The sequence below is a fragment of the Charadrius vociferus genome, unplaced genomic scaffold (genome assembly GCF_000708025.1).
Source record: "Charadrius vociferus isolate BGI_N301 unplaced genomic scaffold, ASM70802v2 scaffold532, whole genome shotgun sequence".
Lineage (NCBI taxonomy): Eukaryota > Metazoa > Chordata > Aves > Charadriiformes > Charadriidae > Charadrius > Charadrius vociferus.
The window spans coordinates 927,042-943,517 of NW_009647271.1; the positions used below are offsets into that span (position 1 = coordinate 927,042).

At 54.8% G+C, this 16,476-nt stretch overlaps 1 protein-coding gene across 1 annotated transcript in view; it reads left to right on the forward strand.

Moving 5' to 3' along the window:
• The window catches only part of PMP22 (peripheral myelin protein 22), a 21,638-nt gene extending 8,702 nt beyond the window's left edge, over nucleotides 1–12,936 (forward strand). Inside the window, exons 3-4 of the mRNA XM_009880025.1 lie at nucleotides 7,692–7,832; nucleotides 12,597–12,936. Of these exons, the coding sequence (XP_009878327.1) occupies nucleotides 7,692–7,832; nucleotides 12,597–12,763 (308 nt within the window). The 3' untranslated portion in view covers nucleotides 12,764–12,936. The remainder of the gene's footprint in view (nucleotides 1–7,691; nucleotides 7,833–12,596) is intronic.
• The last annotated feature ends 3,540 nt before the right edge of the window (nucleotides 12,937–16,476 follow it).

The following is a 16,476-nucleotide window of genomic DNA, read 5'->3' on the forward strand; positions in this document are numbered from 1 at the left end:
GAATGCGGTGGGGACCTCCTTGGAGATCCCTACATCCTCCTGTAATGTCAGGAGACATTTTTCCCGTTGTCTTCTTACAGTTCCTCTCGTCGCTGCTCTGTGGCTTTCGCACGACTGCCTTGCTCGCGGGCAGGCTGGTGGGTTTTTTGGCTTTTTGAAAGGGAAACGAAATCCCCAAACCTTGGGAAACGCGCAGGCTGCCAATCCCCGTCATCGCTAAGTGCCGTGAGCTGTACGAGGCTGATGATGTGCTGATGCCATGGCCACAAGCAGAGCCCAGGTGGGTCCCCCCCGGCGCGGAGATCTGCCCTGGACCACCTGAGTGGGCAGGGATGGACCTCCCATGGATGGGGCAGGCACTGCTGCGCACCCGGGGGGGGTTGCCCTGCTCTTCTGCACGCTGACCTCCCCTCTTCCAGAACCCCTTTGCTCTGGCAAACGGGACCCCAAGCAGCACTGCTGGGGCTTAAAATGCATTTTCTTTGTGCTGGAAGAGGCAGGAAAGACCTCATCCCTGGCACGAGGTAGGGGCTTCTGTGCCCTGACCCATCAGCTGTCCTCAGGACGAATTACGCTGCTTTTTCTCCACTTTAAAATGTGCAACTGAAACTTCTGAACCCGTCGCTTACTCTCTGACAGCCCCCTCCCAGGGTGGCTTTGCTGCTCTCATTCTTTCAAGCTCTTTCTTCCAGCGATGCTGGACTCGAGCGACATAGAAAAGGTACGGAGAGATGGAGGTGCCATTTAACTTGCCGAAATCCATTCCTTGTGGGTGAAAACAGTGTCGCAAGGCTGCATTGAAGCCTCGCGCTGAGGCAAATGAGTTCTTAGCGTCTAATTCCATTATTGGTAGGGAGTATAAAATATCTGAACAAAAAGAGATGGGGGGCGGGGGGGAAATTCCCCTCCAGCCCACTGGAAGAACCGCGACTGCACCAACTGGATCAAGCCTTGGCGAGTGGGTCACTGGGGAGGGGACACTTCCAGCACAGGAGGGTGAGATGGAGACGGGAGTCCAGTCGCCCCTGCAAATTAGAAGTTCAAAGACTTAAAGATCCAAAGGTTTAAAACATGGTGTCAGCTTTTGATTGAGCGCTAACGTCCCCTCCCGCCCTTGCGCCGTGCTGTCTCGCTGAGCCTGCGGGCACAGCATTCCCGCAGCCTTTTGCTTTGTATCTGCTGGGCCAAATTAGCAAGAAATTACCCATATTTAAGGATGCTGAATCTGTCCTAGTGAAGCCCTGCAGTAAATAATGTATAGCCCGTGTGTGTGATGGCGCAGAGCCTTTGTACTTGAAGTTCTAGCCATCAGCCGGCCCCGCTCAGTTTACGGACCGCGTGTACTGGTACCCGGATTTGGGGACATCTCTGGGCCTTCGGGGTCTTTGCAGTTTGCAGCAGAGGAGCGACGAGTCAGCTTTTAACCACAGCAGTCTGTGGCTCCGGGTTTGTCATTAATGATGAGTAGCATTGGGCAGGGTTGAACCCCTCTTGGCCAGCTTGTGGGTCGCTGTACATTGCACTTTCGTTATCTAAAAATAAACCGTGGGGTATTCCAGGAGAATGTTTTGTATTTCAGATCAGCTTCTGCCATCGACGGGTTGATTGCGGTATGAAAGGGATTTCCTCTGCTTAGAACCAGGTTTTTATTGTTGCTTGTTCTTCTGACAAAGTGCATCTGATAAGGAGAGGAGGGAACCAGTGGTGTTCTCCCAGCTCTCGGCTGCTCCGGGGCTCTTCGGCTCCGCTATTTCTGCGTAAGTGGGGGGGGGGGTGTCAGTCAACTTTCCCCGCTGGGTGGGGGGCTTTGACCCATGGAAGAGGAGCGAACGGGAGGAAGAACGCAAATGATGACTGCAAAACCAGAAGCATGGGTGGGGGAGTCCACTGTAGAGTACAGTGCTGGAAAACCCTTAACCCAACGTATTTTTGGCCTCAATGAGACTCTCGGGTGTCCTGGTGGCCACAGGCTGAGTGCACGCCAGCAGCGTGCTTGCGGGTCGGGGCACCACCGCTCCCCATCCCCGCTCCTGCTGCCTGGACTTGGAATCAGTGGGAGCTGGTACCTAAGCCCTTTGGAGGACCTGAAACGGTGTATCTACCACCTCAGCTTGCTCTCGCACACAACCCAAAAGGAGGTCAGAGCCACCACGCTGAGGGTCTCGCAGAGGAGTCGGCTCGGGCATTGTGGAGCTGTTGGAAGGTGTTTTTCATGGTGCCAGCAGCTTTCTGCTGCCCCCCCAGCATCACGGGTTGCCTCTGCGGGATGTGAGCTTCGATGGTCAGTGGGACGGCTGCTGCAGCCTCGTGGCTGAACCACAGAGAGGACACGGAGGACAGGCCATGCTCCGCAAACCTCTCATGTTTGAATGTGGCAGCTCTGGAGAGCTATGGATCTCCTGGCTGCAGGGGCTTCTTGAATGGAGCTTCAAGGAGAACGCAAAAGGGAGGACAGCTGAGAGGAAAAGAGGACAAGAGGAGAAAAGAGGGCGTTGAAGCTTTCATCTCCTAAAAGGAGCTACAGAAGAGGACCAGGAGGTCTTGGGCAGCAGTTGCAGCACCATGTTCACTCACTGCCTCCCTGCAGCCCTGGTGTTTCCCACCTGCTCATCCCCCGGCCCTTACAAATACCTTGGGAGCTCTTCAAAATCCCCCTTTCCTGCTGGGATTTCCAGGAATACCTCCATCCAGCACCCTGCGGTCCTCTCCTGGGAGTGGACATAGGAGGATAGGAAAGGAGCAACTGTGGGGTGAAAAACCTGCTTTTCCCAGCTTGAGCATCCAGCAGCCCAGAGTGCGACCGGGGAAGGTTTGACCTCATGCTGGTGGAAGGTCTGAGGCCAAAGCAGAAAGAAGTTGCCATGTCATGGAGCTGTTTTTTTTCCTAGGAGAGCTTAGCGGCTCTGCTGGATGTGACGGATGAACCGTGATGCCGTTCTCCTCAATGGGAGAGATGTTGGCTTTGAGCGGCGGGGCTGCAGCACGGCAGGGAGCTGAGCTTTTTCGCCTCGCTGGGTGGCCACAAGGAGTTGCCAAGGGGCAAAGGTCTGAAGTTCAGCCCCAGAAGAGTGATGCAACTGAGCTAGTGTTTCTGCATCTTCACTTCACCCTTTTTCAACCCTCTGAAGGGGTGTCTGAATATGCGGTTCAAAAACCGTTGCGAGCCCCAGGGCTTGTGATGCTTCACGGGTGAGGATGCAAGTTGGGTCTGGGTTCTCGATCAGACCTTGAAGCCTGAGACTCTGCTTTGGGAAAACTCTGCTCAGAAAACACTTCTTTTTCCTGGCAGACCTGGGCCGGTACCTTTTGTGCCAGTAGATGGATGTGCTGTTCCTGCCCCTGCCAATATTTAGTGTGGGGCACTGAAGGAGCAGGTTTTACCAGGCAGATGTCGTCATGAATTTCCCCTCCCTCTAGCTTTGTATATATTGTGTGCTGCACTTACCTCCTTAGTGGATGTTTTCTTCCTGAAAAGCAGTTGGTTTTTTAAGTGTATGGTGCATATGCAGTTGCAAAGGGAAAGCTGGACGTGCAAAATGTTACCATGGGTTGCAGGTCGCAGCACGCGGGTGTTTTTTAATGCGCAGCACCAATTTAGTGATGTCCTACAGCCAGTGTATAAGCTGATTGCTCAAATAAGTTTTTTTTTTTTTTTTCCGTTTGTGCTTTATTCTTTCTTCTAGGCTGGGTCAAAAGAGGATGGGTGTCTATGACAGAGCAGGGAATTACACCCTGGGGAGCCAATGCTTGTCCTTTAAGGCTGTCTGCTCCTGGCCAAGGGCAGGTTTCTGCCTGCCCCATCAACCCTGCTCAGCTGCACCCCTTGTCGGGGTATAAAACCTCCCTGCGAGCAGGGCCGGGGCTCTGCTGGAAGGTGTTGGGTTAGCTGCTGGCTTTCTGAGCAGGTTCGGCTGCTCTGGGTTTCAATTTCTGCTCCAGGTTTCAATTTCTGCTCTGGGTTTCGTTCTTTCATGTTAGACTTTAGGGCAGTGGAACGTGGTCTTCAGCATCCCAGGGGTGAAGGCTCTTCCCTGCTGTTGTAAGTGGTGGTGCGAGCACAGCAGGGCTTGCAGAGCTTAGGGAAACTTTCAAATTTGTTTTGTGGAAAAAAAAAAAAAAAAAAAAAAAAAGTCTTACTTCATTTCTGACTGCCTGAAAGGGCTCTAAAAATGCTCCCGATGGGTCGTCTCCGGAAGCGGCGTGCAGGGTGTTATCTGTCCTTTCCACTCCGTTTCCTTTTCTTCCTCCTCCTGAACAACAAAGATATAAACACGGAGCTGAAGAGATGCAGGGGGAAAGAAAAAAAAAAAAATGGAATAACCGACTCGCTGCTCGGGGGGAAACCACAAATAACAGTCTGGGAGTAAACAGCGCTGACAGCCGCTGCCGTACGGCGCTCGGGGCCCACACCTCCCTCGGGGAAACACGCTTTATTTTTAAAAGGCTATAGGCAGGAGACGGCGCAAATGGCAGAGGAGTTAAAAGCGTGTGGAGCTGAGGAGGTAGCGATGCTATCTGCAGTTACAGTGGTGTTTTCAAGTGAATTAAAGGCAATTAGCTGGCCTAATGCAGCTGAAGCCTGTGGGCAGCTGGGCTTGGATTTAATGGGGGTACAGCAGCTTCTACCTGTGGGTCCCTGAGGCGTGAGCTGAGGGTCCTTCCCCTTGATTTTTTTAACAAACGAGGCTGATAAAAGCCCGCAAAGGGCTGGATGTGAGCCGGCCCAGAGCTCTGGTCTGGGGGACCATCTCTTGATTTTTTTTTCCCCGTTCTCAAGCTCATGCCACCGAAACCCCTCTGTTCACGGCGGGCTTTCCCCCCTCTCTTTCAGTGCCTGCCTTTATGTTCCTCTGGCACAGCTCTTTGTTACAATGGGATTTTGAAAAGCCCGTATAAATCGTTCACATTCAGAACCAAAAAAGAGTCACGGGGAGGCGGATGCAATTAAAAGGGCAGCTCGGCTCAGCTTTCCGTCTAGACAGCCTTCTCCTAAAATAACCGGCAGTTGGAGCATCCACCTCCGAGCAGAAAGGGCTCCTCTCCATGGGCCGGATCCCATGGCCTTTGAAATCACAAAAGACTTGGTTTCCCGGGTCCTGGACCAAGCGGCAGGGCTTGGGGCTGGCTGGGCTCCAGCTCAGCCGGTGCACGGAGCCAGAGCTTTAGGGCTCGGGAAAGGGTGAGCCAAGAGCTCAACTTCCCAGACCTGGGGTGGGAGCCCTTTCCGTGCTGAAGCGTGGAAGGAGATTGCAGTTCAGCAGCTGACCATCCTCTAACCATGCTTCTCTGACCCCATCTGATTTATGGCGTGTATTTTAGCAGCGCCTGAGCTGCCTCCTCCCCTCTGTTGCCCACCGGTTTAGTATGGACAGAGCTGAAGGGTCAGGTGTGGTTGAGGCGGGGGGTTTCCCTGCCCGGCCAGTTGAGATAGATGAAATATATGGGACATTTTGTGTGCAGGTCAGTGTGAAAGCCACACTGGGATTCCCTGGAAGTGAAAGCAGTGATACCTGCTCCTTCCTAAGGAACGGCAGCAACTGGTGCACATGCATGTAAACCTGGTGGCACTGGAACGAGTGAATCATAGAATGGTTTGGGTTGGAAGGGCCCTTGAAGATCATCCAGTGCCACCCCCTGCCCTGGGCAGGGACACCTCCCCCCAGCCCAGGTTGCTCCAAGCCCCGTCCAACCTGGCCTTGAACACCTCCAGGGATGGGGCAGCCACAGCTTCTCGGGGCAACCTGCCCCAGGGGCTCACCGCCCGCACAGGGAAACATTTCTTCCTCATATCTCATCTAAATCTCCCCTCTTCCAGTTTATAACTGTTCCCCCTCGTCCTATGGCTCCACTCCCTGATCAAGAGTCCCTCCCCAGCTCTGCTGGAGCCCCTTTGGGCACTGGAAGGGGCTCTGAGGTCTCCCCTTTTTCGCCTTCTCTTCTCCAGGCTGAACCCCCCCAACTCTCCCAGCCTGTCCTCCCAGCAGAGGGGCTCCAGCCCTCCCAGCATCTTCATGGCCCCCTCTGGCCCCGCTCCAACAGGTCCATGTCTTTCCTGTGTTGGGGACTCCAGAGCTGGAGGCAGTACTCCAGGTGGGGTCTCCCCAGAGTGGAGTAGAGGGGAAGAATCACCTCAAAGGTGAGGGGCAGCAGCTCTTGAGCGGGGCCCATTAATGCTGCAGAGGAGTTTGGGTTGGGAAGCATGACAAGGTGGGGAAGGAAAAAGCTGTCTGCAATGAGCAGCGGCCGCTCCGGGTGGTTTCAGTCTGCTTTGGTGAGCAGAGCCTGAATTTGCTCTGTTGCATGACGGTGCGGAGGCAAGATGCAAAGAGAGATGTAGAATTGATGGTCCAGAGCCAAACGCGCCAGACGTTACTAAATCACACGGGATGTTCCCTGCGGGCATGGATTTGCTGGAAGGGCTCAGGCGTGGATCGTCATTGCCGTCCCAGTCCCAGCTGAGGGCTGTACCTCACTCCCCGGTTCAAATTCCACTCTCGCCTCCAGGAGTGCGGCGCCCGAGGGTTTGGGGGGAAGCGCGGTCACTTCTTGAGGACCAGCTGCTACTCTGGGAAGTCCCAAATGTCCTCATTTGCTGCACCAAGTGTCAGAGGGCGCTAAGCTGAAGCGTCGCTTTATTTGGAAGTTTTGCTACGTTGCAGCGATTTGCCGCAGAAAGCGGTTTCTCGCAGCCCGGGGAGCGAAGCTGCTGGGAGAAAAACTGCGGCAGGAACGTGGGACTTCAGCGCTGCCTAATTCCCCCCTCCCTGAGCATCCAGCCCAAAGCATGTTTTTTCTGCCTTTCCCCGGGTGGTTTGCGCCTCAGTTTACCTGTACCAAATCCTGCCTGGCTTTCATGGTCAATTAATCAATGCCGCAGCCTTAAGGACCTCTCCAGGAAGGCTGCGAATACTCATTTTGATCTCAGACTTTATAGGGAAAGGGAAAGGCAGAGGCATTTGTGAGCACAGCCCGTCCCGGTGCGGTGAGACACTGCCTCTTTCTGTCCAGCTGCGGCAGCTCATGGGACGGAGCAGGATTTTACTTGTTTATTTATTTATTTTTTAATTCTTTTTTTTTTTTTTTTTTTTACGCTAGGAGTTACACACCCACAAAGACTTGAAATAGCTGGGCAGTGAGTCACGGAGGGGCTGGTTTAACTGGTCTGCTCTGGGAGGCAGCTGCATTTGGCAGCTGGGGAAGGCTCTTTCCAAAAGGTTCGACTCCAGAAGGGCAGAGAGGGTGTTTTCGCTCGCTGTATATTTATTTTACCTCTGAGCTTGGCCAGCCTGGTGTCTCACGGCTTGTCGCATGTTTTGTGCTTCTAGTACAACTTGAACTCCCAGCGCCTGACGTGAAGCTGGGGGAGAGGTTGTGTCTCGATTTCTGCAGGCTTCGGGTCAGGGCTAATATCTCTGCTCGTATTTTATAAGAAACGCTCCCCGAGAAATCGCGGGACCCCGCGATTCGTTTTACCCCAGCACGCTGGTCCATGCACGCGTCATCCTGAACTCCAGGCAGCATCGTGCCCGTGCTGAGGACCTCACCACCCCTGGATGTGGCCACATCCCCCAGATGTTAAGAGACTTAACGGGAACCAGGGGTGGGACGGTGGCATGGGGGACGATGCCATGGTGAGGGCTCGCTATCTGTGGTGCCCCCACTGAGGTTCCTCTCTGTCTGTCTTTCCCCAGAATGGCTGCAGTCTGTCCAAGCGATGATGATCCTCTCCATCATCTTCAGCGTCTTGTCCCTGTTCCTGTTCTTTTGCCAGCTCTTCACGCTCACCAAGGGCGGGCGGTTTTACATTACTGGAATCTTCCAAATCCTTGCCGGTAAGTGGGAGCTGATGGATGGGGCTGTTGCCGGTGGGGAGAGGGCTTTCAAACAGAAGATGGTAATGGTGGAAACGAGGACACTCTCGGGTACAGAAGCAGGAGGGCCACCAAGCTGGCTCCTGCATGGCTCAGTGAATCACCCAGAATCCCAGACTGGTGGGGGTTGGAAGGGCCCTCTGGAGCTCCCCCAGTGCCACCCCCCGCCAGAGCAGGGGTACCTCCAGCAGTGGCACAGGACGGCGTCCAGGCGGGTTTGGGATGGCTCCAGAGGGGGAGACTCCCCCACCTCTCTGGGCAGCCTGTGCCACTGCTCTGCCGCCCTCACAGCAGAGAAGGCCCTCCTCAGGTGGAGATGGAACTGCCCATGGTCACGTTTGTGCCCGTTCCCTCTTGTTCTATAAGGGAAAGGGGGATGAATAATTTGGGTCCGTTGAGGTCTCGCACTCCCCAGGATGGAGTCGGGCCGTCAGGGCACGTTATGCATCCAAGCTCTTCTCTCCCGTGCATCCTGGAAGGTGCACCACAGGTGTCTGCCCCGGCCGGGGAGGTTTCGGAGGGGCAGGATGCCGGACGGATGAGGGGTCAGAGCTGTGCCGGCCGTGGAGCGGTAGGGCAGGCAGGGCGTGGGGGCTGCCGGACCGAGGGCGAGTCGTCCTGGCAGGGTGGGGGAAGTAGCGACCATCCTCTTCTGGCGAAAGAGGATCCGATGATTATTTATAAACTTGCCATAAAGGGGGGGTCTGGTGCTTTCCACATGAGCGGAGAGCCGGCGGAGCGGAGCGGGCAGGGTGAGCCAGCTGACTCTGAACTGTCAGCTGCTATTTTGAACTCTTCGAGAACTCAGCGCTGGAAACAAACCACGCTTCGTGTCCTACCTTGCAGTTCTCCAAATATAGACGCTGTAAAGCTGCCAGCTCCGTTTGTGTTTCCGCGGATGGGTGGAGAGGGTTTTTTAAGCGTTCAGCCTAGAAAAAAATTAAATTGTGCGACGAGATTCTGGCTAAATTATGATAGACAGTCTGGGAAGGAAACTAATCATTGCTAGAGCTTTAGATGTTAAACTAAAAGCCACCCTGAGCCCTGCCACTACATCAGTGGAAAAAAACCTCATCCACTGAACTTTAGACAAAGTTTCTGAGCATCCTCTAAGCGAATGGCCTTTGCAAACCCTGGAAAGGTTTAGAGCTAACCTGTATTAGCAAGCGTGGCATGAAATCTATTATAAGTGTATCTGCGTGGCCATAATGCAGGTGATGAGTTCATATCAGTTCAGCGTCTCTGGAAAGATGGATGTGTAGGAACCCATTACAGCCATGGAGACAAGGAGGGGAAATGGGCATTAATAATGCAATTATCTGCCTGAGAGCTTGTCTAATGGGTCTGGGAAGCAGAAGGCTTCTCCCTCCTGAGCGATTGCTGGTGAATCCTCATTCTCAGAGGGAGAGAAAAAAATGGGATTGCAGCCCTCCGGTCTGTGCTGTGCGGGGTGTCCTAAGGGGATGCAGGGTCAGGACATAGACCTACCGTCTCTTCCCTTGTTGGGCCTGAGGCATGGGTCGAATCCATCCCCAGCAACTGTGAAGGACAGGAGGAGTGTGACCTGATCCCCATGGTCTGGGGGAGCCGTAGGCAGAGGTCTGAGTCCAGATGGACCGTGCAGAGGTGGGTGTTAGTGGCCATCCTTGCTATTCTCCCCAGCCAGCGCTGGAGGAGGGGGCTCAGGGCAGCTGTGGTCTTTGCGACCTTAAATTTCAGGGTTGTTGGTAGAAAACAGGACATGGCTGTGCCAGCGCTGCTAGGAGATCCCACCTGGAGGTACGGACAGCTCTGGTCAAAGGAGCTGAACCTTACGTGGTCTCCTTGCACCTTGCAGGCCACCGCTGTCTAAAGCCAAAGGAGGAAATTCTTGTGGCCTTCAGGCTTTGCAGGTCTTCATCCCTGCCTTGCAAAGCCCTGGCACCACAAAGCCCTGCTGCAGGTCTGCTAGGGACATGGCCTTACCCTCTTGAGTGCTTCATTCTCAGCTCCAGCAGAGCTGGAGAGGACCTCCCTCCTTCTGGGAGGGGATGAGAAGGTCCTTCCTGAAGCCCTCCATCACCCTGCGCCTCCTCTCGGGGTGATGCCACTTGGCAAAGCTTTGGAGCCCGACCAACAGCAATGCTGGACCTGAACCTGTGGGTGCCAGGGGCAGGACTGCTGGGTGCTGTTGGGTGGCAGAGCCACGCATCGGTGCCCTGAAAGCCAGGGAGGAGGGCAAGGGCTGGTCTCCACTACGCCTTCAGCTGCGGCTTGGGGGAACTGGGGAGTGGAAGGAAGGGCAAGAAGAGACGCACAAGTTCAACTGGGTCTGTTGTGCAGTGGCCAGGCAGGATGCGTCCCCAGCACCTTCTCTGCACTGCTTGGAAACACGCCCCGAAGTCTAGCTGAATTTGCCCTGATGGGATTTCAGCCATCACAAAGGCATCAAAAGGCCCTCAACAGCTCCCCTCCGTCCTTGGTGGGTCCATCACATCCACGGGTGTAAGCCCATGGTGGGTCCACCACATCATAGCTGTGCAAGCCAGCAGGGGAGAAGACATTGGTTTGGGCCTCTCAGGATTTCAGCCAACTTTTCCATCACTCTCTCCATCCTCAGCATCATTTTGATCCCTTTTCTCTCATCCCTCCCACCCCAGAGCTGCTGTCCCCGCGGGGTGGAGAGGGTGGGCTCAGCCTGGAGGGCTCTGCCTTCCGCGTATCCCGCGGCTTTTTGCAAAGCCCTGCGTCGAAGAGCTGACCACGAGCGTGCACCAGCTCCCATCCCACCTTGTCTACAGCGCCAGAACGCACAGACCCGCAAAACCACATTTTTAGGTAGCATTTGTCCTCCCGGCCCGTCAAAGCAAGACAAAAAAATGTGTTCTTAAAATCAGGCTGTAATGTGGGGACGCGTTATTGCCCGCATCGGTGCAAGCAGCTGAATGCAGCTGTCCTTCACGTCCCGAGCGTGTTCGCTGGGCCAAAATCAGCGCGGATGCTGTGGATGCATCGCCTCCCTTTTGCCAAATTCCTCATACGGACAATCGCCGCTGTATTTTCTGCCGTCTGTAGGTGAGCGGCGTGGCCGGCCGCTTGGTCAGGAGAACAGCGGCATCCCACCAGCATCGGCAGACAATAGTTGCGCTCTCTTTGCATGGGTCGGGGCAGTGGGAGTCGGCTCTCGTGCTTCGAGAATGGAAACTGCACCGGCGGCGCGTTAATGAAATTCCCACTTCTGCACTTTCCCAGAACAAAGGAGCAGTGTCGAGTGGAATTACAGCTCAAATATCACGGTGGTGAAATGTAGGTGGTCCCAAGGTCCGTGCAGGGGATTTGGAACTCGGCTCCGACAACAGCCCCTCCACTGTATAATAGAGCTGCTGGGATTGACTGAAAGAGCTCGTTTTTGGGCAGAAATAGAGGTGGCTTTGTGTTAACTCTGGGCAGTCCCCAACGCTGCTGGGTTGTTTTTGCAACAAAGCTAAAACGCTGCCTACCGGAGCTGGGTCCGGCCGGACGGCCCTGGGGGACCCGCGCTGGCCCGTGGCTGGCGAGGATGGACGCCGGGAGCCGGGCAGGAGGGACGAGCTGTGGGCGCTGCGGGGTTTGCGGAGAGTGGGGTTTGCAGTTGAGCTCCTCTCGCAGCCCCGCGGGAGGACGGGGGATCGCAGGACACGAACCTGCCCGGCCAGAGCATCCTTGTCCCGCAGCTGCACTTGCCTGGGCAGGTGATAAAGAAACTTTCATGCTTTAAAAAAAGAAAGACGGGGTTTGTGTCTGCCCTCTTGCAGCAGCTCTGGCAGGGTGGTTCAGGCTACAGTTTTTTAAAAAAGCTACCCAAGGGAGTGGGGCTGGGCCGGAGCAGCAGCCCAGAGCGGGGGGATGACTGATGCTTGTCTGAGGGATGGGTTAGCCCAGGCGATGCTCCGGATGCTCTTTGCTTGCTCAGAGCCTGGCAGAGATCTCCGCACTCACCTGCAGCTGGGGCAGAGCCCACAGCATCACTCCCCCCTGCAAATCACACCCTAGTTTTCCAGGAGATAGGCTACAAGGGGGGCAATCGTATAGATAGATAGGATGAGGGGGAATGGCGTCAAACTGGAAGAAGGGAGATTTAGATTAGATGTTAGGAAGAAATTTTTGACTGTGAGGGTGGTGAGGCACTGGCCCAAGTTGCCCAGAGAAGTTGTTGAGGCCCCATCCCTGGAGGTGTTCAGCGGTGCCCAGTGACAGGACAAGAGAGAACGGGCACAAACTGGAGCATAGGCAGTTCCATCTCCACCTGAGGAGGGCCTTCTCTGCTGTGAGGGCGGCAGAGCAGTGGCACAGGCTGCCCAGAGAGGGGGGGGAGTCTCCCCCTCTGGGGCCATCCCAAACCCGCCTGGACGCCGTCCTGTGCCACTGCTGGAGGTGCCCCTGCTCTGACAGGGGGTGGCACTGGGGGAGCTCCAGAGGGCCCTTCCAGCCCTCACCAGTCTGGGATGCTGGGATTCTGTGTTCAAGGCCAGGTTGGACGGGGCTTGGAGCAACTTGGGCTGGTGGGAGGTGCCCCTGCCCAGGGCAGGGGGTGGAACTGGATGGTCTTCAATGTCCCTTCCAACCTGAACCATTCTACGATTGAATAATAACAGCAGTTTCCCATGCTGGCGTTGGGTATTACCCTCCCCGTCTCAGGGTTTCCAGCAGGGAACTGCTCCATGCGCGGCATCGCTGACCCCTTTCCTATGTGCATTTCCCCGGCAGGGCTCTGCGTGATGAGCGGCGCGGCCATCTTCACAGTGAGGCACACGGACTGGCACCAAGCCTCGGAAAACACCTCCTACGGCTTCGCCTATATCCTGGCGTGGCTGGCCTTCCCCCTGGCCCTCGCCAGTGGCATCGTCTACGTCATCCTACGGAAGCGCGAGTGATGCCGCGGGAGGCGGCGTGGCGTGACAAGGGCACTCATGACGTCCACGGAGGAGACGGAGGCGGGGGAAAATAGACGAGAAAACGGAAAAGAAAATTAACAAAAAAGAAAAAAAAAAGAAAAAAAAAAAGAAAAGGAATAAACCCTCCCAGCAAAACCAAAACCAAACCCAACCGACCCCAAAAGGAAACACTCAAAGGGTTACTTGTTAATTGAAGATGTATATAGTATCTATGGTTTAAAAAACCTATTTATAACACTTTTTACATATATGTACATAGTATTGTTTGCTTTTGTTGACCATGCGCTACGTTTTAAAGCCTAAAGCAAGTGCCTAAGGAACTATTACTCCTAACAGTGTAACAAGAGCGCGGTGATTTTCCTCTCATGCAAAATCCTCTTTGACCTGAACTCTCCTTCCCCCTCCCAGCCCATATCAAACCATCAGAAACCCCCCTGCTCTGACTGGTTTTCGGCGGGCGTAAATTGGAGTTCCGCCTGTTTACGCCCGCCGAAGGGTTGGTCCCCCACTCGTGCCACACGCTGTGATCCTGGGAACCGAAGCGCGTGTCCAGATCTGACGGGAGACGCTTCCGAAAGGTTTGAAGGATTTCGGAGCAAAGGCTTTGATTGCCCCAAGTGCCTAAATGACTTATGTGCCTAGAGTCCCATTGCCTTGCCACCACACCCGCTGGGAATTTGGGCTTTTAAATCACTTAGGTTGAATTGCAATCCAACGCAGGCTGTCCCGCTTGGCCCGTGCGGGCTCTGGGGATGCTCCCGGCGCCCGTGCCGGCAGGGCTGGGGTGCGTGCCGTGCCGTGCCGTGCCGTGCTGTGCTGTGCTGCCGGGGCACTGATGTTCCCAACCGTGAAAAGTGCTTTATCCTTGCCGTGGAGCTAAAACTACCGATGAGAAAGAAGCAAACCCAGTATATCTATGAAATCGAATACCAGATATATGAAATGGTGCTATCTATTTACCATTCCTTATATTGCTAGCCATTTAACCTTATTCACTGGAAATTGAGTTAACAACCTTGAGGTAAACAACAAAGCTAGAAATGAGAAATAATTCTGTGTAATATAAATGAGCTATAACTGCTTTTGTACTTAGACTTGCTCTTATTATTTTTAATAAAGCATTTATAACCGACGTTCCTTTTTTCCCCTCCCCGTGGTCAAGAGGAGCAGAAACAGCTCCGGCTGGAGCCCCGTTGGCCTTTGCTGCCGGAGCGAGATGTCTGTCCTCTGTCTGTGTGGCAGCGATGTGTCTGGCCATGAATTGAACGGGCACCTGCGCAGCCCCCAGGCTGCCTTCTGAGGACTCCAGACACTCTTTTGCTGTTGTTGTTCTTTTTGTTTCATTTTGGGGTGGTTTTTTTTTTTGGTTCTTTTTTTTTTTTTTTTTTTGCTTCGCTTTTCTGATTTTATACCGACTGTGTGGACTAAGAAGCAATGAAATAAAAGTCAGAATAACTCAGTCGCTGCTGCTTTTTGGTGGTTTTGTGGGTTAGAGCTGGGCTGCTCTCCACCGGTCTGCTCGCACGGCCATCGCACAGAAGGTCTCTCTGATGCCATGTGGCAGATTTCTGGGCTAATTGGTGCCGCTGAGAGAGGATATGAACCCACTGGGCTGTCTGAGGGCAGATGGACCTGTGCCGGAGGGGTAAGACCGCACCAGCATTAGTGCCAGGGCCAGGAGCTGAGCTCAGGGCGCTGTGCCGTAGTGCTGGTGCGTGCTCATCTCTCTGCCTCTGTCCCACCGTCCTCCGGCAATGTGACCACCAAGTCCCCAAAGACAGTAGCCAGGCAGCAGCTGGCAGGACCGTGCTGACCCCCTCCCAGTGTCCAGAGCAGGGACGGTTCGGGTCAGCATCAGCTGCGCCGGGGGGATGCGGGGGGGCTCTGCCACCCAGCACAAACCGCAGAAGCCCGTGCGCCAAAACACCCAGAGCTCAGGGGTGCGATTCCGGCCGGGGGGATTAGCACATTGTGCGCGGGATGTGCAGCCGTGACGGCTGGCGTAGAAGCATCCACACCTCCTTTCGCTCATTCGTTTGGCTATTAAATATCTCAGCTGATGTAGCAACTGGTGCTGGCAGAGACACAACAGCTTTTGCACGGCCGCGTGTTGAGGCCAGTTATTAACATCAGGCCAGCTCCCAAAGTCCTCCACCCAGCCACAGAGAATCATAGAATGGTTTAGGTTGGAAGGGACCTTGAAGATCATCCAGTTCCAACCCCCTGCCCTGGGCAGGACACCTCCCACCAGCCCAGGTTGCCCAAGGCCACGTCCACCCTGGCCTTGAACACCTCCAGGGATGGGGCCTCAACAACCTCTCTGGGCAACCTGTGCCAGTGCCTCACCACCCTCACAGTGAAAAACTTCTTCCTAATGTTTAATCTAAACCTGCCCTCTTCCAGTTTAAAGCCATTCCCCCTCGTCCTATCACTCCATGCCCCTGTAAAAAGTCCCTCCCCAGCTCTCCTGGAGCCCCTTTAGGCACTGGAAGGGGCTTTAAGTTCTCCCTGGAGCCCTCTCTTCTCCAGGCTGAACCCCCCCAACTCTCTCAGCCTCTCCTCACAGCAGAGGTGCTCCAGCCCTCGGATCATCCTCGTGGCTCTCCTCTGGACTCGCTCCAGCATGTCCAAGGAGTGGGATCTGCCCCGCACCTCCTCAGCTGATCAGCATGGAGCCTGGGCAGCACAGCACGACCACCAGGGCGTCTCGCTGGATGGATGGGGCTCCCAGTTGTGGGCTCCCAGCGGGGATGGTTTCCCTCTGGGTTCGTTTTGCTGAGCTGTGACTAAGCCCAGGAGGGGATCTCGCTCGCTGAGGCAGCATTCACACCCCCGTGAGCTGCAGCACTTGGACCACATGGTCATCCTGGATCCTGCCAGGCTGGAAACCGTGTGTTTGGCACAGAGGACACAAATTTCCTTTCTGAGGAGAAGGTAGCAACACAGGTGTTTTTTCCCCTCTCCTAAGGAAAAGTTAAAGAAGATGCTCTTTTTTCACTTTGGCTCAATACCTAAGAAGACACAAAAATCTCCCTGCTTCATTTTTGCTTCTCAGCGCGGTGCTCCGCATCCGTGCCAAGATGTCAAAGAGTGAGCAGCATCGCTTGGTATCAACGCCTCAGTGTTGCACCGGCGCTTTGTCTCGGGGATGCGTTTTTGAAAGCGTGCAGCGCAAGCTGACTTTCAGAGTGGAAACAACACAAAGGTTTGAATCCCTTTTGGAAAGGGTCCAAAGGGGACCCGCCGCCGATTTGCACCGGGGTGGATGCCTGTCGCACCCTTCCAAACTGGGATGAGTTTGGGATGACCCCGTTGGGTTGGAAAACGCCGGACCCCGTTACCCTGGCCCTCAACTGAGATTGTGAACACGAACAACACATTGAAGATGTATATAGTGTCAGTGGTTTAAAAAAACTATTTACAACACTTTTTACATATACGTACATCGTATTGCCTGCTTTTGTCGGCTGGACGCTGTGTTTTAAAGCGGTCCCACACCTCGGTGGGGTGTGGGGATGGGAGCCGTTGGGTACGACCTGCCGCCTGCGCCCGCTCCCTCCACCGAAGCCCCTTTCCCAGCACCGTGCTGGCCTCGAAAGTGCTCTTTTGACCTTTTTGGCCTTAATTCAGTCAACCCGGTGCCCCACGGGAGGCGGGGGGAAGCGGCGGGAGCAAGGGGGGTGTCCCAGGCT